The 22,807-nt window shown below is 39.6% G+C and overlaps 2 protein-coding genes across 4 annotated transcripts; one reads left to right on the top strand and one right to left on the bottom strand.

Moving 5' to 3' along the window:
• The first annotated feature begins 292 nt into the window (after positions 1-292).
• On the top strand, positions 293-7,075 carry LOC149831428 (amino-acid permease BAT1 homolog). 3 transcript variants are annotated; one of them, XM_090012068.1, is made up of 9 exons: positions 520-544; positions 667-718; positions 802-927; positions 4,600-4,618; positions 4,703-4,922; positions 5,006-5,187; positions 5,429-5,718; positions 5,904-6,033; positions 6,565-7,075. In XM_090012068.1, exons 3-9 carry the CDS (start codon positions 803-805, stop codon positions 6,910-6,912), a joined length of 1,314 nt encoding a protein of 437 aa, XP_089868194.1. In that variant the 5' UTR covers positions 520-544; positions 667-718; position 802; the 3' UTR covers positions 6,913-7,075. The 3 variants fall into 3 exon arrangements, with proteins under 3 accessions (XP_089868192.1, XP_089868193.1, XP_089868194.1); XM_090012066.1 differs by having other exon boundaries at positions 293-544; positions 667-927; XM_090012067.1 differs by having other exon boundaries at positions 293-544; positions 667-927; positions 6,686-7,075.
• A 1,448-nt stretch (positions 7,076-8,523) lies between these two features.
• Positions 8,524-18,732, bottom strand: LOC149831429 (elongation factor G, mitochondrial-like). The gene is made up of 20 exons (XM_090013892.1): positions 18,255-18,732; positions 17,205-17,426; positions 15,545-15,666; positions 15,313-15,463; positions 14,891-14,962; positions 14,568-14,663; positions 14,346-14,434; positions 14,157-14,223; positions 12,491-12,529; positions 12,216-12,276; positions 11,976-12,085; positions 11,816-11,890; positions 11,665-11,733; positions 11,461-11,582; positions 10,519-10,644; positions 10,299-10,419; positions 10,024-10,124; positions 9,871-9,931; positions 8,980-9,033; positions 8,524-8,824 (listed from the first exon to the last, which is right to left on the bottom strand). Exons 1-20 carry the CDS (start codon positions 18,618-18,620, stop codon positions 8,720-8,722), a joined length of 2,229 nt encoding a protein of 742 aa, XP_089870018.1. The 5' UTR covers positions 18,621-18,732; the 3' UTR covers positions 8,524-8,719.
• Positions 18,733-22,807: the final 4,075 nt, after the last annotated feature.

Raw genomic sequence — 22,807 nt, forward strand, 5'->3', positions numbered from 1 at the left:
GGACAGAAGATCAGGTGATCTGTCAAATCACTTTAAGGAAGTGATTTGACATCTTCACCGTCCATTGATTCATCTCAGGCCTCCCGGTCTTTTTGTGCATATTGTAGACGGTGAGGATGCCAAATCACTTTTAAAAGTGATTTGGCAGATCACGTGATCTGCTCTCCATCCTGCGACTCATTGTAGGGCTACCTATCCAGCTGCAAAACGTCCAAAACATAAGTGCCCATCATAGAACCCCGAGCCAGCTACCACCCAATGAAATCCTTTCTTCTTTTTAAATAATGAAACCACCCCATGAAATCTGCTAACATTCAGTAGAATTCCCCCTTTCTTGTAGTGGCAGCACATCAGAAGCAGGCCGAAAACAGAGAAAAAGAGACCCCTGGCCCAACCTGTGGGGGCTCTCTTGCTTTACCAGGATGGTCTGGAAGGTCCAAGGTGGCAGCAATCGAGCTCTTGACGTAGAGCATGTTGTCACTGATTCAGGGGAGTCCAGACTTCTTGAGCTTGGTTACAAGCAGGAACTGAAGCGTGATCTATCGTAATGACAATATACGCATTCTTTTATATCTGTTGTGTGAAAGACCACATGCTTCTTTTCTTTCTCTCTTTGTAGAGTGTTTTTGTAAAGAAGTTTGACGATGGTGATGGATTGGTTTGCAGGGTGGTCTCCAATTTTGCGTTTTCTTTTTCGGTTATATCAATTCTTACTGGGGTAACCACTCTTTATAACACTGGTCTCACCTTTGGTGGTCCTGTTTCCACTACATATGGGTGGCTTATTGCTGGGTTCTTCAGCATGTTTGTTGCGTTGTCGATGGCTGAAATCTGCTCTGCTTATCCGACTTCTGGGGGGCTTTACTATTGGAGTGCTAGGCTCTCCGGAAAAGAGTGGGCACCCTTTGCCTCATGGTTAACTGGCTGGTAAGCTTTGAATAACAAGTGTAATTTGCTCTATTCATAGTGTTGGTGTTTTCACTTTACCTTATGTCTTATCCATTGGTGTCTTCCTTCTTCAGTTGTGATCCTTGTTATCTAGAATTTTCAAATGAAAACGAGCAAAACTAAGAGATAAAATGTCTCTCTCTCTCTCTCTCTCTCTCTCTCTCTATATATATATATATATATATATATATATATATATATATATATATATATATATATATATATATATATATATATATATATATATATATATAGCTGCTCAAGGAGAAGTGCATCCTCAAGAACCTTCTTGAATTTTCTAAAGAAAACAGATGCTTCTTGATGGAATTAATTTGTTTCTCTATTGCAATTTTAGCAGAAGAGCATTCTAAAAGCAGGGTATCAGAACCCATTATTCTTCTTTGAAAAGTTAGACAATGACCAATGGATTAGTAGGACCACCTGTTTATTAGAGCTGCTAATTGAAATTTCATCTTCAATATTTGTTTCATCTTCTAGGGTTTTAAACTGTATTATAATTTCTGCAAGAAGAGCATTATAGCCATGATCAGGGGACTAGAACCCTTTGTTCTTCTTTGAAAAGTTAGATCACTGAAGTAAGACAGCTGCCTGTTTACTATAGCTGATAACTGAAGTCTCATCTTTAGTTTGATTCAGCTTCCTAATTTTAAAACTATGTTACATGGCAAGGGGGTATATTCCTATGCATTTCAACTTTTCTACAGGACGAAGAAATAATGCAGATCGTGTCTTTTCAGTGGGTTATTAGATTCACCATGTGCACTAACAGTGCCATCAATGGCTTTTTATTAATTTAATGGATAAAGAAACTTGCTTGCTCATTTCTTCATGCCCAAAAGCTCAAGCTGCAATTATAATGCCTGCAGCGTTAGTTTCTAAAGTTTATGACTCCTTTGACAAGGCATTTAGTGCCCTTCATTTGCATCTTTAGTTTGGATTATACACCACAAAATTATTTTTGAGATGAATGTAGAGTTCATAAATCTAATGCTTTAGTTCCTCATTCGATAAGCCCATGCCACCTATTTTTGAATCATGCCTGTATCTTTTTTTTTAACGAAAGTGAAGTTAGATTAGTGCAGTAAAATGTACAAGGGAGAGATGAGGTATCACACCCGAAATATCAGGAAGGAACGATATAAGATGAGACTGGTATGACATACATGGGTGGCCTAGCCAGTGTGGATCACTGTCAGGCAGTGGGGAGAGTCACTGCTAGTGCTAATTCCCAAAGAACAAGGCGCCATTGACATCGAATGGCTCATGCCCATCCCTTTAAATGGGATGCCCCTCAAAATCATCTCTAAGACTTTAGTGGGAAGACTGAAGCAAGTGCTCCACAAGGTTGTATCACCTTTCCAAGAGGCTTTTATACCTGGTCGTAGGGTTCATGATTGTTGTGTCCTTGCCCATGAAGCCCTCTACACCATCCACACCAAGGTTGCTAGACTAGGAAGCGGGAGCAGGAAATGATATGGGAAGCGGAAGCAAGAAGAAATGCATTTTAAAATGTATAGGAAGCGGAAAGCGAGGAATAAAAAAAAGCAATATAAGGAATTGAATGAGAATGGAAATGGAACACAAATAAAAACTAAAATAAATGTGACTATTCTTAAATTTCATGATTTTTTACTGTAAAAATTATTTTTTTAACAAAATCTAAAATTGATGATTGCCAATTTAGAGAAAGAACATGGAAGTGAGTGAGACGCATGAGAGAAAACACATGAAAAACATGTAAAGTAGAGTGAGAAAACATATAAGAAGAATAGATGAAGCGTGTGAAAAGTATCGGAGAAGCATGGGAGAATTGAGATTCCCATCAAGTTTTGGAAGTAAGGAGAAGCGAGTTTCCGGGAAGCGGACTTCCCACTTATCTAAGAAGCTTCCGGTAACTCTTATCCTCACCACCAAGCAACGGGCTTTCTTACTCAAGATTGACCTCCAAAAGGCACTTGATTCCTTCAGCTGACCGTACCTACTACAATGCTTGGAAAAAATAGGTGTGGGGCATAGATAGATAAGGTGGGTGAACGAGATCCTACGATTGGCTTCCATTGCAGTTTCCATCAACTACAAGAGGGGCTCTTTCTTCTCTCCTGAACGAGTGTTGCAACAAGGCAACCCGCTATCACCTTTACTTTTTGTCACAGTCATGGAGGGCCTCAGCGTTATGCTCAGCTCTGCTGTATCAAGCGGGCTTTTTAAAGGGATTCAATTGCCCGACCTTCATAACGTTGTACGGGTTGTACATGTGGAGCGGTGAAACCTCCTTCAAGGAATCCTTCCTGCATCTTTTCCGGTCGTCAAGGGATCCAACCAAGTTGTACGGATTTTCTGGTCTGTAGACTTGGGTTGGAACATCGTAGTCAGGAGGATTTCTAACCAGCATGTTTTCAATGAGTGGCTTTTGCTGATGCAGCGACTTTCCAAAATATCTCTTTCTGACAGTAAAGACACCTTGCATTGCCACTACTCAAGTTCGAAGATGCTCACAGTGGCATCTTGTTACCACTCCCTCTGCCTGCCTGGCCCCGCACCACTACCGAAATGGGTTTTGTGGGATGTGGGCCTTCCCCTAAGGGGAGCAGTTTTCGGTTGGCTCGTCCTAAATGACCACATCAAAATAGTTGAGTTCACCAACAGATGGGGGTCCAGCTACCGAGCATGTGTACCCTATGCACGAGAACCCAGGAGACAATCCAGCACCTATGTCACATGGGTGCGTGTGTGGGTTGAGGGATGTGGCACTTTCAAAAAACTTGGGTGCGGGGGTGTGGCAAAAATATAAAAAATTATATATATATATATATATATATATATATATATATATATATATATATATATACAAAGTCCAAAAATTAGACATAAATGACCCTGGGTGCATTGACCGCACCTAGGGTCAAGTTGACCACACCGGGTGCCGCACCCACACGCGCACCCGGCCGAGTCCCTGTGACATAGTCCAGAACTTATTCTCCCAATGTGTTTTTTTTCCAAACATCTGTTGCAAGTGGCCTGGAGGTCGGACTCAGAGAAGTGGGCGAATGCTACAGCACCAAGGGAGATGCTACTGCTGGATGGAATGTCTCGTAGAGGCCGGAAAGGACTCATCACATGGCATTATTGGATTCTACTCGCCTGGAGGCAGATATGGCTAGAAAGGAACAACAGGCGATTCAGGGGTCAATCTACATGTGCTAGGACTCTCCTCTTGCGGATTGACTGGGAACTCAATCATGCCTGTATTCAGTTGTTTCAATATATCACCAATGTATCCTCCATGTTTAATGGTGTTGGTAGACCTGATGGTGCTTTTCTGCCTGGACAAGGCTTAAATTTTCTCCATGGCAACAGCATCTCAGGTGATAGTTATGTTTGTTTGTTGCATAGTATGCTTGCACATTTTAGTATAGTTTCTATGTTAATAAAAGGGGAAAAAATTACTTAATTGTACTTTACCAAAACTTTTTTGGTCCTTAGTAAATAGTAGATATTATTGTTAAAAGTACTATTTTCTTTATCAGAGATGATAGGTGAATTAAAATTTGATAATTATTTATCTAAATTATTCTTATCTTCCTTTGCTGACTTCTATTTCATGTTTGGCTTTATATGGATTCTCTTCAGGTTCAACATTGTTGGTCAGGTAATTCCTTCTACTGTATTTCACACTCTGTCTTGTTATAGTTTCATAAAGAATTGAGCTTCTAATTCATATTTGTCATTTTAGTGGGCAGGCACTACCAGTGTTGATTTTTCACTTGCACAATTGCTTCAAGTGATCATCCTACTCGGTACTGGTGGTGCCAATGGTGGTGGATACAAGGCCTCTAAGTATGTTGTCATTTGCTTTCATGGGGGATTTCTTCTTATACATGCACTTTTGAATAGCCTTCCCATTAGTTGGCTATCAGTTTTTGGACAGATCGCAGCTACATGGAATGCTGTAGGTTAGAAATGACAAAATAATAATTTAGCTCTTGTTTCCAAATGATGTTGGACACTTCCATCATACTAACCTAAGCTATTTCAGGTGTTTTCATCCTGATGATTCTCATACCTACTGTTGCAACTGAAAAGGCAAGCCTTGAGTTTGTTTTCACACATTTTAATGCAAAAAATGAAGTTGGGATCCAAAATAAATTGTATATATTTGTGCTTGGTCTTCTTATGAGTCAGTATACTCTGACTGGTTATGATATGTCAGCTCATATGGTAAGAACTGCACTTCTCTTCAAACTCATATCGATATTTGCCACTATATTTAGTTAGAATCTTAAGATAATTTTTACATTCAACTTATAAAAATTATGCAGTATGTATTCTGGTACTTTTGCAAGTCAACTAGAACTTTTGTTGTTCATTGGTTGCAATTTTTCATGTTTTTGTATGGTGTATCCATGCTCTATTCCATCATACCAGGAAGTGCACTTCAAATTTTCCACATCTATTGCAGACAGAAGAGACTAAAGATGCAGATCAGAGTGGTCCAAAAGGAATAATCAGTTCTTTTGGGATATCCGTCATTGTTGGATGGATGTACTTGCTTGGTATTACATTTGCTGTTTCCAACATCCCATACCTTCTAAATAGTGAAAATGAGGCTGGTGGTTATGCTATTGCTGAGGTATTCTATTTGGCTTTCAAGAATAGATATGGAAATGGAGTTGGAGGTATCATTTGCCTAGCAGTTGTGGCTATAGCCATCTTTTTCTGTGGCATGAGTTCAGTGACAAGCAATTCTAGGTAAAGACATTACAATTGATTGAATTTGGAGAAGTATCCAACTATTGACCACCTATTGGTATGTGTTTTTCCCGGCTACTTTTGATGGACCTGGAAATCTTTCATGGAAATTATTGTTCCTATTGCAATTCAGCTTGTACCTATTTGTTCTACTTATCCATTTTCCTTTTAATCTTTATAAACAGGATGGTTTATGCATTTTCAAGAGATGGAGCTATGCCATTTTCATCATTGTGGCGTAAAGTAAACAAGCAGGAGGTTCCAATAAATGTTGTTTGGCTTTCAACTTTTGTTTCATTTTGCATGGCCTTGACGGTAAGCACTACTAGCAAGTTCAACTTTGATTTTATCTTACAATCCATGTGCTTTTTCTAAGAAGTATTCTGTTCAAATCCAAACAGATAATATAACGCTTGATTGATTTTCTTTCTTATGTACACACACTCGCATTAGATATGCCCAATGGAATCTCATAAGAACTACGAAATCCCTATTTCTAGACTTTTATTAAGTCTAACATCATTTTTTGGACTTCCGTTTTGAGGTGTGCTGTTGATTTTTTATTTACACAAATTATGCCTCTCTTGCTACCAAACTTAGCATGGGTAGAAGACTTTCCTACTTGGTACAAATTTGGAGTTTTTCATATTTAAGTCCCTAGACTTCATGTTTGGAGTCCTGGGTTTTAATTTGGACATATTTTCAATGTAAATCACTTGAACAGTGAACGAAAACTTGAGATCTGAAACCTGAAACCTGTTTCAAATACACCATCTGATCTTTAACTAAATCAGCAACTTACAGCAATGGCTTACAATCACAATTATCTTTGCTTTTTCTTTGCAGTCTCTAGGAAGCCTTGTTGCCTTCCAGGCAATGGTGTCAATTGCAACTATTGGTCTTTACATTTCATATGCACTTCCAATTTTTTTCCGAGTAACATTAGCGCGCAAGTCATTTGTTCCAGGCCCCTTCAACTTGGGAAAGTACAGCATTTTTGTTGGGTGGATTGCAGTCCTCTGGGTTCTCACCATCACCATTCTCTTTTCGTTGCCAGTTGCATACCCAATTACTAAGGATACTCTGAATTATACACCAGTTGCTGTAGGTGGTCTTCTCTTGCTGACAGTGTCGTCCTGGATTCTCAATGCAAGACACTGGTTTAAAGGCCCCATAACCAACGTGGGGGAGTAATTCTCTTTCAGATAAGCGACTTTGAATGGATGAAGAAAATCTCAAAATTATATATATTTGAACATTTGAAAAAATTCTCAGCAATTTCTTAAATTGTCTCATGTAACTTTAGAGAGAAATCTTCCCCCTTTACCTGAATTCAAAATAAAGATGTCCTACATTTGATGGCGGAGTCGAACTTTAGATAGTTTTATATACTCTGAAAGGGATCAGCTCATTAGTAAGGCTGCACACAACCCGGCAATCCTAGGTTGTTCAAGCTCAGCTCATTTGATAAAAAATGAAGGCTCAAGCTCAGCTGAAGCTGGAGCCGAGCAAGCTCAGATCAGGTCAAGCAATTTGAACTCATCTCTAAAAAAAATTGAATCAAAGCTTTGACAGGTTGGGGCTCAAACCCACAGCATCCTTCATAAGAGCCCAACATCCTACTCCAATAGGGTAGGGCTTCTTTTGCCTATTATGATACGAAACTTCTATACAAGTGTATTTCACAAGCCTAGACGAGCTCAATTGAGCTCAATGGTGCTAGATTTCGACTCTTTTGTCATATCAGTTGTAAGTTTTCAACAACAATTCAAAGCGAGTCACCATCGCAGGGTCACCCGTGTGGCCAGTAGAGGGAAATGAGATGAAGGCACCGGATCAAACCCTGCTGGCACACAGGTGTGTTTGTTGCTTTCAGAGGCAAGCCACATATGGCAGGGTGGTCGTGGAGCCCCACCCGAGGGGTCCTCTTCATAAAAAAAAACAATTCAAAGTGAGTCTTGCTCTATGGTGTCCACTATTAGAGTTAGGAAGCAAAAACTTCCCAAGATTACCAATTTATGAAACAAAGTTCAAGATAAAAAGAACAAAAGCAAGAATTTGTCACTATGACCAACGTTGCATAGCGCTAGAGTGCCCTCGAGAGAGAGAAACATGAGACACTGATCTAGCATTGGGAAGCAGTACAGAGATTTCACTATTTTCTTCCACCAAGTGAGGTGTGCTTCTTATGCATGAATTGGAAAGTTTGAGCTGAACCTCACTCATACCATCCCAGATAGGAACTGTCAGCATCTGTTTGGATGAAGATCCAAAAACCAAACATACTGGTTCAGGCCTGTGTCCAGCTGGACCTGGCTTGGACAGCTCATTGCGCAGGTCTGGGATCAAACATTGAAAACAACAGACCCAGGCTAATCAGATAAAGCCCCTATTCTAACAGAAAAAATACATACGAAACTAAATACTTTGAACAGATCGTACCTTGGAGCATCACTTGTCCATTATTGGATAATTCCTCTTTCTTCCTTTTGATAATAAGCAATATCACAGCCTAGACTATCTTTTCTGGATTTTGATGCACGAACAACTTTGTGCTTCACATACCATAATAAGCAATATCACATAAGAAAGTTATTCCGCCAAGAAAGAAGCTCCTCATCTTCATGGTGATTGACAGAGAATAAGCTGCCTAAAATTTGTAGATTATGACAAACTTTATCACTAAAATGAGAATCATTTATTCATCATTACCCAATTTGCATGAGTCCTGTTGCACCTTGAGTTCCAAGTATATCCAAAAAAAATCCCAGTCATAAAATGGGAATACATCTAATGGATGGAATATACTAAACCTACAATCAATCTCATCTTCTCAAAATTTATTCAACAAGCTGATACATGAATGACCTATTGACCTGTGAGGACCAGATTTATTATTGTTGATAAAGTCATCATAATGATCAGTTGTTGACAATTGCTCAGATTATAAAATACAAGCTTCCGTACATCATTTGCCGGTGTAACTCTTTTTTGGCCTCCATTACTCAGCCCCCTTGCTGGCCTTGTAATTGTTCACAAGCTGCATTTGAACATCTTGAGACACTGGTAAATGCTCTTTGTACTCCATTGTAAACTCTCCTTTGCCCTGGATATGGATCAACCAATTACACAATTAAACATAAAATGCCACACACACACACACACACAACCTGAAAAAGTAAAAACAGACATAAAATATCGATACAATTATAGCTAGAACTTCCGTGAATCAATGTAAACAGGAATTTCAATGACATTCACCTGTGTCATTGAGCGCAGGTTTGTAGAGTATCCAAACATGTTATTTAGAGGAACCTGTCAATAAGGACAAATAAATGAATCACCTAAAAGATGGTTCAAGATTTATACAAGAAAAAAAGAGCATCCTTATCTTTAAAATGATGCATATTTCAGATCAAACTGAAATTGCATATGCATCAGATGTTAGCCAAAGATAGATTACATCAAGTAGCAATAGTGTGGGTAATAGAAAAAACCCACCACAAATCCCACTAGAAGTAGACCTTGAAAAAAAATATGCCCTCAAAGTGAATATGTATCAGAAAATGGATGTAAACTGGATCAGATAATAAGCAAAACAAATGCAGAAGTGATGCATGTGCTGCCAATAAAAAAGATAATACCCAAGATAGCAACACAAATATATTTTAGTTTTGCATAATAAAGTGAAGCAAAAGATGCATGAAGAAACTAAGTTTAAACATTATTTTTTCTGTTCAGAATTCCATAATCAGAAAAAGATGTGTATAAAGGAATGTAGCAAAAGATGGGAAACCAAAGGAAACAACTAAAAATTATCCTGTTCAGAATAACATGCTGAGAAAGCATGATGGAGCCAAACTTCGAAACGGTCACGCATAGTTGAAGCTTTTTATTGCTGAATTAAAAATACAGAAAAATGTAATACACCAAGACCACCTCAGCTCTTTCCAATGAACCGACTGCTGATCTTGAACCATGTGAGAGGTATGCGAGCAACATATTTTGGATACCCCAATGAACACACAAGCAGAAAGAATAGCAGCAACAACAGATATGCCAAATGAGCTATCCAAGAAGGAAATCAAGGGTAATTCTATGCTTATGAATCATATTTCCATATTAAAGAAATGGATGACAGTATTTACGCACATGTGCAGTGATTATAGAATCATCACCATCCTGATCGTTACCAACAATTACACCTTTCCTCCTACAAATCAAAACCGAATTTTGAGTTCAAATTATTAATATAGACAAATAAAAAGCATAGATCACAATAACTGACTCTGCTAAAGCACATACTTGTTAATATCACCAGTAACAGAACCTTGGAATTCCGTTGGTACTTTCAACTCCACCAACATGGTGGGCTCCAATATGACTGGTTTGGCTGCCGCATAACACTGGTCCATCCAATGATCAATAAACAAAGTTAAAAAGATAAAAAAAAAGCAGAACTAAAATGCCTTGAAGAATTGTTTAAGATGCTCTTAAACGTGAGACAGAAAAAGGTTCTGAAAGGAATCAAGCAAAATTATTGTGGACATTTGCATAATTTAAACAAGAAAAGCGACCACCTGTCTAAATGCATAAATAGCTGCTAATTTAAAAGCAAGTTCACTAGAATCCACTGCATGAGATGCACCATCAGTCAAGACCACACGGATGTATTCAACTGGATGCCCTATTAGTGAACCACTGTATTGGGGAAAACTAAACTGTTAGCATAAATAGTCAAAGTAACAATGTAATACTTTAAATATGTAATCATAGAATGTGTTTCGTGAAACCACTTACGAATTGCTAGCTTCTTTAAAACCCTTCTCAATTGCTGGAATAAAATTAGAAGGAATCACTTGCCCAATGATCATGTTCTCAAATTCAAACTTTGTGGGAGACCCAATTGGTAGTGGTTCAACATACCTGCCAGATTGAATAGAATGCACTGATTGACTTAAATAGGTGCACAAAGAATCATCCATTCTACTGCTATGCAAGAAATATTCAGAAAAGGATAACGAATCGATTTCTTGGGATAAAATTATAGCTAAAACTGCAGCATAAAAAAAAAATCCCCAAGGAAAGAAAAAGCTATGAGAACTGATTTTTGGAAGTTCCTCTGCGCTTTTACATTATAATAAAGAGTATATCAAGTCAGCTTTTCTTCCAGCTATGAAGACGGTCATAGCCATGGTTTGAAATCGTCCAAGGATGTGACCAATTTAATTTCCTCCAACCTAGAAGCACAAATTGTTTCCCTCTGCCCAAATTCTACTGTCAACTCAAATCACCTACAAGGGAAATATTTGAAAATATAATGATATTTTCAGAAAATACAAAAAATCCTGAAAAAAATTGACACTTACCAAATATTTCCTATTATTCAACATCACAAAAATAATACCAACTTTTTGTATTTCATATTTTCTTTATATCTATATAATTTATTGTAAGATTTTTCTCCCACCAAGAAAAATTCGATACTCACATTCATCACAAGATGTCCACCAGCATAACATAGAAAAAAAGAAATCATAGTTTAAAACAAATAATGAAAAAGTTAGACTCTGCAGAAACTTCAGTCCCAAGCAAAGATGTATAATGTGAGACAAAAAAATAGTTTTGTATTATTCCAAGATAACACAAAATTTACAAGTCAAACGAAGGTCCAATGGAAGCCCCAAGAAATGCATCTCAAAGTATTAAAGTAGTTTCTTCCTAATATCTTCATATGCTCACCCACAGACTCTACCATATTGTCCTTGTCCTCCACTTTGTTTTTTATGCAAATAATCAAATTCAGCACGCTGAGTGACAGCCTCCCTAAAGTTCACACGAGGTTTTCCGACAACTGCATCGACCTTTAAACAAATCAAAAGATAAAAAGGAATCAGAACAAAAAAAATAAGAAAAAAAGGGAACCATCAAAACTGGAAACTCAACCTTATACTCCCTTCTGATGCGCTCAACATATATGTCCAAGTGCAGCTCTCCCATTCCAGATATTATTGTCTAATAGGAACAAAATTCAATGAGCTGCTTGAAACCACATAAAGTATCTTCAATCCAATTTACACAAGTGAAGATAACATGCCTGCCCACTTTCAGAATCTATACCAACACGGAAGGTGGGGTCCTCCCTCTGAAAGCGGTTCAATGCTTTCGAAAACTGATAAAACATCCAAGCATCAATAAAAATTGTTAGTATGCACCGCTCCTGAAACAATAGATGATCACATAGGAAGATCACTTACCTGTCCTCCAGAATCTTTGGACACTGGTGAAATAGCCAAAGACATCACTGGCTCAGGGACATTCATTGAAGTCATAGTATATTTTGTGGATCCGTCAGTAAAGGTGTCACCTGATAAAATACAAGTGGAAAAGAATAATAAGTTCAAAAACATCATGGCTAAATGTAAGTTCAATAAAAGAGATCCATAGACTAAGAAAGCTCAGTAGAGAAAATGAAGAAAATAATCAATGATACATGCCAGATGCACAATCTACACCAAATACAGCAACAATTTGCCCAGCATGAGCTTCTTGAATATCCTGCAAATGCCAATAAATCAGATACTCTTCAAGTGTAACTAGCAATGTGACAAGCTGGACAAAAAAAATTAAAGAAAACACTACTAAAAGGCAATATCACTAATGGTAACAATATAACCATAAAGCCACAGAAAAATATGATAAAAAAGGATAAAAAATTTGAGTCATGATAATATAAAAAACTGTACTGTATGTATCCAATAGATAGACTAACCTCCATCTCATCAGAATGCATCCGAACTAGGCGAGGAACCTGAATACATAATAATAATCAAATGAAATTAAGTGAAAAACAGGATTTTTTCTGCATTTAACGATTAAGAAGAAGAAAACCAACAGGATTACACAGAAACAATAAAATTCAATAACTTGATTAATGTCAATATTAAGGCAAGGAAGAAGAATTGTGATTGATCAATTAGTATCCTTAGCTGCTAATTGACACTAATATAGCTTCAGCTTCTACAAGACATTTGGCGCTGATTTTCACTAAAAGCTAAGAGTGTTATACAATGATGCACATACAAGGTAACAACAAACCTAATGTAGATAGACATGAAAAAATGCCCGCCTGTGCATATGTAAGCACCAGAACCCAATTTCAAAATTTCAATGCATGCAAGCATGGTCAATGTAAGAAATGTACAGATTATCATGGCCTTTCTTCGAACAAGTGAAAAAGAATATTACACGTGAAGCATGGAATCAATTTTTATTCTTCGCTATTTCTTTCTTCCTGAGTACTTTTTACCACGAATGTGCAAACTTTCTGAAAATATCCCTAGATGTTCCTTTTCAATAAATCCAAAAGCACAGCATTTGTGATTTCATGCATTGTGCACAAATACAGAGATTTGCATGTGTTACAGCTTAAATACCAACTCCTCTTTTTAATGTGTCATAATTCCAATTTGAAAAGGGTGTGGATCCATATAGTTCCAACCAAATGTCTATAGTGGTTCTACAGACCAAAATTTGCCCTACTAGGGGAATTATTGAGTTAATGAACCCTACAATCTATGTCACATAGGTGCGGGTGCGGGTACGGTTACGGGTACGGGTGCGGGTGCGGATGCAGATGCAGATGCAGATGCAGATGCGGCACTTTAAAAAAACTTGGGTGCGGGGAGGATATATATATATATATATATATATATTTTAACAGTTTTAAGCTAACACTACGTGTATTTGTGTGCATTTATGTATTTATATATATAATATAGATAAAAATGAACTTGATTAGGGTTAACTGAATCTACTTTTGGATAGAAATGGACCTCAGTGTGGTTGACTTCACCTAACACAAAGGAAGCTGTGTCCAAGTGTCGCACCTGCCTGGGTGCGGGTGCGACGCGGGTGTGGTTCCCTGTTAGAAGAGTCCATGCGACATAGCCTACAATGTTTTATACACTGGTACTTCACAATATGTCAGTAGACGTCAATTCCAGAAATGGAATTTTGCTTATTCATAGAAAAAACTGAAGGAATTTCCTTAAAAGTTTTTATCCACTTGATTCAAGTATATTTTTTGCAAGTGTAGAAATATAAAACCAGCTTCATGCAATTTGGTCCAACAATATTAAACCAATTCCACGTTTTAATAAAAACATATGCATCTGTGTTGTAGGAAAATCATTGATTCAAGATCAAAGATGCACGTCCAAAAGGTCCAAGATCTTTTAACTCCTTCCATCTCTCATTAATAATTACCACCAAGATCGAAAATTCATTTTAGTCTTAATCATCCAATCATAAATCCAATCAAATGTTTTCTTTGTATTTATATTTTGCATCAGTGTAGGAATTAGTAAAATAAAATATCTAACTGATGTCAAAACAAGTGATATGGTGGGGAACTGCATATTCAAGACATGACTTACTTTAATTTTCTTGCCAGTATTAACATTGACCATAAAGTCACCCTTTCTAATGACACCCTGATAAATTCTGCCACAACAAAACAAATAGTATCCTGTCAGCATGTATGAGCAACTCAATGTAAAAATGATATTAATTCAGCAGACAATGCTACTTCAGTTTGTAACAATATCCATAAACAGATCAACCACCTAAGATATGTAAGCTGACCGAAACGCCCTTCTTCCAACTTGAATGCTAGTGCAACAAGAGGTCCAACTGGAGTTCCTGATAGTGTAACCTACATCAAGTAAAAGTAAAACCCATCAGATACGTTTTAGTTCCTAATCTAGATGATAAAGCTTGCAGCAAGAACACCATGAAGAAACAAAAAAATATTCTGGCTGCATTGTCATTAAATACATTGTTCAGACCTTCTCTTCGTTCTTTGTTTGGTCAAGGGCATGATTATCAACTTCAGCGGGGCATGGCAAATAGCTTATCACCCCATCAAGAAGAGGTTGTACTCCCTGTACAAATTAGAACTCATTAAATTCTATATGCATCTTCAATCTGAAAAGCACAATCAATTCCACATAAAATTTCCAAGAAAGAAGACGATAAACATACTTGAAAGTTTGTTGACATTCTAATATTGATTAAGTCTATCAGCTCTATGATTCCTTGAAGATGAAAACCACAGTATGGCATATACTTTCTCCAAATGCAGAGAAAAGAAACAAGAATGAAGAACTACCTTGTTTTTGAAGGCACTACCCATGAATACAGGAACAAATTTACGAGCTATTGTAGCCCTGCGGATAGCCATCTGATAGACAGATTTCAGGAATGAAATATAAGTTAATAGATGACTCGCACAAGGAAAGAAATAACATTAGTGAACATGACGACAGGTATCATTAACTTATAATCAAGATGGAAAATCCCAAGAATGAAGGGGCCTCAGTTAGGTATGCATCAGCTAACATAAACCACTATATTTTGAGATTGATACAGTAACTGAATCATATACATTGTATGACAATTTGCAACACATAAACATGAAGCAAAGTTATATGTACTGCAGCACAGAAAATTAACTTATGCACAATCAGAGAATGATACTGGAAAGCAAATCACGAAAAATATGCAAAAGGATAAGAAGGAAAACTCATAAACCTCAAGATCACTAGGAGGGATTGGTTCATCATTGAGAAAAGCTTCAGCCAGTTTATCATCCACTTCAGAGACCAATTCTATAAGCTCGCGTCTCTTCTCCACTACCAAATTTTCCAAGTCGGAAGGAACTTCAGCCGTAACAACTTTTTCACTGCATAGTGCTACAAAATTATTAAGCAAATAACAATTTTAAAAGTGCAATATAGAATTTTTAGATTGTTAAATGACAAACCCGCTGTTTCCATGAAAGAAGTAAGCTTTCAAATTAACAAGATCTACAAGCCCCTGAAAGTCTTCTTCCAATCCAATAGGAACTTGTACTGCTGCAGCATGATGCCTGAGTTTAGACCTTGCCTAGAATAGAAGAAGAAACAGATCCGGAGAAAAAGAAGTGCAGGTGTCACACATCCCAATCAACAGAAGAACCAAAGACTTTCAGAAAAAAAAACTACTATACAAAAAGCACAAATATCACAGTGCTCTTATAACAGTTACTGAAAAAGAAACCATCATCAGAAAAGATCAAAGTGATTTGGTCCACCAACTGCCAACAAGCAAAGGGAGAAACTTATTTCAAACACACAATCACTGGAAAATGAGGACATAATAACACTAAGTTTTGTTACAAATTCATACAATCAAATGCCATGTATCAACATGTGTCCAGAGAAATTGCAAAAAATGTAATCCAAATGAGGTCAAAGAACAACCAAATGCAAAAATACTCTGCAGGCTACTGAATGTAAAGAAGCAGACTATCTTTGGAAAAGGCTCCTGATATTTTCTGTTCTTGTATTTTATCAGTTAGCTCATTTCCCAAGGGCATCATTTATCCCTTATTCTTCCATATAAGGATGCATGATGCTAACCAAGAACAATGCAAATATGCATTATTCTTTCCAACCTTATATAGCATCACTAAGATGCAGAGACTCAATAAATTACAAAACAATAAGGTTCCCATCTTCCTTTGCTTGTAGATTTTCACTTTCATACATGATTTTAGCTTCATATCAGCAAAGGAGAAAAATGTAAGACTAAGCAAAATGCAAAGTACACATGCTAACACATAAAATGAAATTAAGGAAAATACAGATATTGGCATAGATTTGAAGTTTTATTTTCTACTAATGTGAAAACTTCCAAAACAACACACTTCTGAACAAAGGCGCACATACAGATATTTGTATGTATGTAAGTTTATATCTCTATGTATGTAGACAGATAGGAAGTCAGACCATGCATGTGTGTGCGATCTAACTTCTTATATGTCCACACACACACACACACACACACACACACACACACATACACACAAGCTCATGCACATGCAAGCATGTCCATACACGTGCATACAGACCCACACATGCACACACACACATGCACTTGCAAGCATGCACGCAAATACACTTGCACTTGCAAGTTGCAAGCACACACACACACAAGCATGTGCTATCAATGTCTGTGGTCACAAATGACAAGATCAAACTTTTCTGCCTGTCACAATTCCATAAATTTCAGCTTTCCAGATGAATGCTTTACATTAATTGTAACTAACTCAACGAATGTACCGTTCATTCCATGGTCTTCCCAAAAACTTCAATTCCCATAGAGATGCTTGATTCACTAGTCATTTTCTCACACACAAGGGATGTTGGAACAAGCTAAAAATTCTCGTATCACTGATTCCCACAAACAGGATACAAAACCAATGTTAAGTGCATGTAAAGTTGAGAAAAGATTCTCATATTTATCCAGTTTACGCAAACCACAACCATATAATTAAATTTTCATGCCAGAGGTGCAGTGGTTCACCTTGGGAACCAAAATAACAAGTACAGTAATTAAATTGAGTTGTTAATCAAATTTTCTCTCTTTTTACCCATAAATACCTGGCCAAGAACTTTCCAAGGATCAGCCCCCATTCGATCCAGCTTGTTTATAAATGCCAGTCTTGGGACTTCATATCGACGCATCTGGCGATCAACAGTAATGGATTGACTTTGCACTCCGCCAACACTACAGAGGACAAGTATGGCACCATCAAGAACACGCAATGCCCTTTCTACTTCAATGGTGAAATCCACATGACCAGGGGTGTCAATTATATTAACCTACAAAACCACAGCAAACTATCTCGAATTAGAATTGGTTGCATAGAACTCATCAATTATATTAAGCTACAAAGACACAGTAAACTATATCCAATTAGAGAGCTTAGGATTCGTAGCATAGAATTCATCCATAGGCAATTAAGATTGGAAACAGCAACAAACACATCGGGAGTATTCCGTCTTTTCTTCCCTCTTTCTGAAACAATCTCACAAATGAAATGAAAAGCATACAAGAGAAATATCTTCGCTAGGGGGTATTTGAATGTACCCACTCATCCATAGAAGGATAAGCTGGGATTTTCTACTGTGATGCAATTCACAACATCTAAACTGATCCCATTTTTTTATATAAGTGGATGCACCCAAAAACCTGCTTTAATGTGATTTTCTGAAGGATAATCAACACATCCTGTCAATCGTCATAAGAACTCAAAACCCATCATATGAACCAAAATTGTGGGTAATAAAGATATTAAGCAGCTCTTTGGATGCACCACTTTACCTACAAAATTGTGACAGAATTTGGGTTTCTCTTGGTTCTTTGTTATCCAAGCTTTTCACGATTTTATCAATAAGTGGCTGCACCAACTTATCCAGAAATGTGGGGGAAACATGGCACTTGCATGGTTCTGGATAAATGGATGCGTAATATAGCCCACAGAACTTCTGTATGCAATCATTTGACCAGAAAAAGTGCATCAAGTTGGGATATTGCAGCGAGTAGTTACCATTCAATATCAAAACACGTTTTTCACATTTCTGGATAAGTGGTTACATAGAAATACTCCCGAAAATTAAGAAAACTTAAGAGAGAGAAAGAGGGCGGACCTGGTAGCCGTTCCAGGTGCAGTAGGTGGCGGCGGATTGGATGGTGATGCCCTTCTCCCTCTCGAGGTCCATGGAGTCCATCTTGGCGCCGACCCCATCCCTCCCTCGAACCTCGTGGATCTCGTGGATCCTCCCCGTGTAGTAGAGGACGCGCTCGGTGAGCGTCGTCTTGCCGGAGTCGATGTGAGCCGAGATACCGATGTTGCGCATCCGCTCCAGCGACTCCTTCCACGACGCCGATAGGGACTCCTTAGTAGCGGCGGAGGACGATGACGAGAAGCCCCTTCGGATACACCACCCACCTCGGCCTCCTCCTCCTGCCCACACCCTCAACACGAGAAGGATGGCCCTCTTGCCACCACCCATCGTCTCTCTCTCTCTCTCTCTTCTGCTTCCCCTGCCGCACCTGGTTGGGGCAGGCTTGAGGGCGACGACTGCAAGACCAAGGGAACCTTAAACCCCAACACACACCCCAAAATGTAGATTCTCTTTGTGGTTTAAGGTCAACTGCTCCTACCGACGGGTCGGATCCTGGTTAGATCCGGATTCGGGTTAGTAGCAAGTTATTTGGTTGACAGTCTAGATCGCTTGTTCTGGAAAGCTCACTAGGCATGTCAACTTGCTGGGTACAGGGGTGTTAACGGGTTGGGCCTCAGCAAGAATTGGGTGGATTCGAATTTGGATCTAATTAGGAGGTACTGATAACAGGTCTGGAGACTCGAGTCCAACTGAATCTTTCACAAGAAAATCATACCCAGATTCGATAAGAATTACGTAAATCAAACTCAGTTTCATACTTAGTAAAATAATAATTTTTATGTTTTTTACATTGCAAAAGTGCGGATCTTAAACGGAATTGGGGTCGGACCAGGTTTGGTATGAAATTTCATAAACCATACCCAGGTCTATATGTTAAAAGGCACCTAACGGGTCCAACCTGGATAGTTAGTAGGGCCTCTTTCTTTGTTAACAAACCCTGACACTACCGGATCCAGTATGGGTCAGGACCAGGTCATACCTGAACAGTTAATGCACCCAGACCACATGTCAACCCAAATCTGGATATGGCAATATTTGGGCTTGGACATAATGTAATGGATCTGATTAGCTAATATAGTAAAACCCACAAGAACTAGATAATATATGGCCCCCGATCAAGTTTTTAAATCTCCACACCAAATTCAAGTGGGCAATGGGCCAGGTGGCCGGCCACCGGTCAGGCTTGGGCCTTTAAATTGGACCTTGGCTTGGCCCGATCCGGGCTGCTAGCCCGGCCCAGCCCGTTAGTAACTTTTAAGAGTTGGGGACTGTGTGGGTGTGGTGTACCTGTGCGTGTGGTTGTATGGTGTGAGGCTGTGTGTGCGTGAGCATGGCTGTGTGTATGTGAGGCTTTGTGACTTTGTCTGTGTCTGTATGAGGCTGTGTGTGCATGTGTGTATGTGTGTATGGTTGCGAGTGTACGAGGCTGTGTGTGTGCGTGCACGCATGACTGTATATGCGTGTAATTGTGTTTGTGTGTGTGTGCGTGTGATTATACGTGTGTGACTGTATGTGTGTGTGAGAGAGAGTTGGGACTGGGCCAGTTCAGCCACACCCGCCCAATATACCCCTGGGCCAATGGGCAGGCCGTGGACTGGACTTTTGGCAACGGGCAGGCTCGAAACGTGCTTGACAGGGCCTGGCCCAGTCGGTTCAGTTCATTAGCAGGCCGGGCTGGCCGGTTTCTCACCCCTAACCAAAGGCGTAGCTAGGGGGGGGGGGGCAGGACTGGGCTGCCTCCCGAAACAGTTAATTTTTTTTCTTTTTTAAAAGCCCAGTCGTAGCCCAGCCCTGATTCCACATGAAATAGATTTTTATCCATTTTTGTAGCCCAGCCCAGCCCTGACTGCGGCAAATAGTTTGATTCGTCCATATGAAATAGATTTTTATTAATAATTATAGCCATTTTTTATTTTATCTCAAAAAAAAAAATTGGGGGCACTGCCCCCGAACCCCAACTCACACAAATTTTTTTTTTTTTGCTACACCCCAGTTTGCCCCCCCCCCCCCCTCACATGAATCCTAGCTACGCCACTGCCCCTAACCCAGATACTAATCTGGTCATGCAAAAGCCACATCTGATCTGACCTAAACATGGACCCATTACTAACATCTCAAAGTAGGATCCAAGTCCAGAGAAACCATTCTGGTCGACCAGTAGACGTCCTTATAACCAAGGATAAATGATCTTTGTTCGAGGTCAAGGAGTTAGGAACTACAGGGCAGTACAATGGATGTAAATGGTTTAGGCTCAGATTGGATATCTGACCGAGTTCAAATCAATTTAATTAGGATATAGTACAGTTACCAGTATCTGATTACCATTCAGACTTCAATTTGGTTGAAGTATTTCAGCACCCTAATTCAAATCTGAACCTGAGTTCCACTTAAAATCCGAGAAAATCAGACCTGATTGTATGTGGTGGTAGGGTTGGACGTTGGCTGAGCTCGAGCTGAGACTATGCATCTGGTCGAGCTCTGCTCACTTAAAAAGCAGCACGCTCTGAGCTTGGGAGAAGGTTGAACAGTCTCAGCTCGGGTTAAACTAGACCTTGATCTCTATCACGGGCCTATTTTTTTCAATGGGCCAGTGCGGCGCAGCGGTCCTTTCTTACCGCCACAAGCCTACTTGTCAGCTCGCTTGCCAGTCGCGAAAGCTTGTAATCAAAGAGCAAGAGAGAATAGAGGAAGAAGAATTGCAATCACAAGAAGCAATCACAACGAGGGTGAACAAAAGAAAGCTCAACACATTTAATTCATTCGCAATTTTGCTCGAAGGCTATTGCAATTCAAGCATACGGGTTGTCCCTTTGGGGTATTGATTCACCTGAACCGCGCAGTTTACACCAGACTCAACAAAAGCAAAACAGATTTTAAGCACAACTTTACAATGTAAGTCGCAAGGGAGCATGCTCCTCCCTTCAAATCATGTGTCGTCCTCAGCGCCATCTGTTTCATGGTAAGCCCTGACTTCAGTCAGGTAGTGGCTGTTCATTTGAAATGCAGACTCCCACGTTGGTTTTGTTGTTTCCTCCCACTGCACTAGATATTTCTTCGCTTCTCCCAAGTAGTTGACCTAATGACGAAAGATCTTACTGAGGCGCATCTCGGCCCGTTGTGCTGCCGGGGCTCTCTGCATGATGGGAGCGTGTCGTGGCACGTCGCGTTCTAGATCTCCATCGTCTAAATGAAACTGCTTGAGGTTGCACACGTGGAACACCGGGTGCACCTTGAAGTTTGGGGGCAAATCTAACTTATACGCCAGCTTGCCCACCTTCTTTGTGATGGTGAAGGGTCCTTCATACTTTCTGAGCAGTCCACAGTGTCGTCCGCAGAAGATGTCTGTGCGCCCTGAATATAACTTCACCAACACTTGGTCCCCAACTTGAAACCCAGCGGGCCGACGATGCTTGTCCGCCCACTTCTTCATTCTCTTTGCCGCCTTGTGTAAGAATGCTTTTGCCAACTCATTCTGCTCGTGTCAGTCGTGAACAAACTGATAGGTGAAGGATGGCCTTTCCTTTTCTTATGCGGCAAGAGTGTGTGGGGTCAGTGGTTGTTGCCCCGTGGCTATCTCAAACGGGTTGTGGTCTGAAGACTCGCTCTTATGCAGATTGTAACAAAATTGTGCCACGTCAAGGAGCTTCACCCAATTTTTCTGATTGACACTAACAAAGTGCCTAAGGTACTGGTCAAGTATCCCATTGATGTGCTCTGTTTGCCTATCTTTCTGCGGATGAAAACTTATTGAAAATAGTAAATCAAAGCCAAGTAGCCGAAATACTTCACGCCAGAACTTGCCTATGAAGCGAGCATCGCTATCACTCACAATGCTCTTTGGTATGCCCCATTGCTTCACCACATACTTTACGAACAACTCTGCAGTCTTCTCTGTAGGGCATTTCTTAGAAGCTGGGATGAAGGTGGTATACTTTGAGAAATGATCCACCACAACCAAAATAGAACTGAGGCCCTCTATATTTGACAGACTAACAATGAAGTCCATGGAGATGCTATCTCAAGGATGTTCTGGAATTGGCAAAGGCTCAATGAGACTAACAATCTTCTGGTTTGTCCTCTTATCTTGCTGGCAGATGAAGCATATCCGCACATACCCCTTCAACGTCGTCCCTCATCTGTGACCAATAGTAGCCGTGCTCAAGGAGTGCTAAGGTCCACTCCGGACCAAGATGGTCAGCCCATAGTGTATCATGACACTCCTTAAGCAATTCTCGGAGGAGGCTTCCCTACCGCGGCACGAAAATGCATCACCCTTTTGTCGCGAGGAAGTCATCCTGTAGCTAAAATCGTCGAGTCTTCCCTGCCTGCACTAGAGAAACAAGGTGTTGTGTTGTCGGATCCTACTGTGTCCCTTCGCGTATGTGGCTCAACAATGTTCTCTCCAAATGCACTTCATAAGGCTCCACGTACGCAGCTGCCACTGCATCCCTACGGCTCACGGCATCCGCAACAACATTGGTCTTTCCAACCTTATACTCCAAGGTAAAGTCGAA

Source organism: Nuphar pumila, chromosome 7 (assembly GCF_984573655.1).
Source record: "Nuphar pumila chromosome 7, dmNupPumi1.hap1.1, whole genome shotgun sequence".
NCBI lineage: Eukaryota > Viridiplantae > Streptophyta > Magnoliopsida > Nymphaeales > Nymphaeaceae > Nuphar > Nuphar pumila.

What these genes read in the sequence shown, in the direction of transcription:
- LOC149831429 (XM_090013892.1), bottom strand. Translation starts at nt 18,620, where the DNA reads ATGGGTGGTGGCAAGAGGGCCATCCTTCTCGTGTTGAGGGTGTGGGCA. An exon ending in CCAAAGATTCTGGAGGACAG is followed by an intron (nt 11,891 to 11,975) that starts GTAAGTGATCTT and finishes ATGTTTTATCAG; the next exon opens with TTTTCGAAAGCATTGAACCG. An exon ending in ATTCTATAATCACTGCACAT is followed by an intron (nt 9,034 to 9,870) that starts GTGCGTAAATAC and finishes CCTTATTGACAG; the next exon opens with GTTCCTCTAAATAACATGTT.
- LOC149831428 (XM_090012066.1), top strand. Translation starts at nt 423, where the DNA reads ATGGTCTGGAAGGTCCAAGGTGGCAGCAATCGAGCTCTTGACGTAGAG. An exon ending in GAACTGAAGCGTGATCTATC is followed by an intron (nt 545 to 666) that starts GTAATGACAATA and finishes ATTGGTTTGCAG; the next exon opens with GGTGGTCTCCAATTTTGCGT. An exon ending in CATTTTGCATGGCCTTGACG is followed by an intron (nt 6,034 to 6,564) that starts GTAAGCACTACT and finishes TTTTCTTTGCAG; the next exon opens with TCTCTAGGAAGCCTTGTTGC.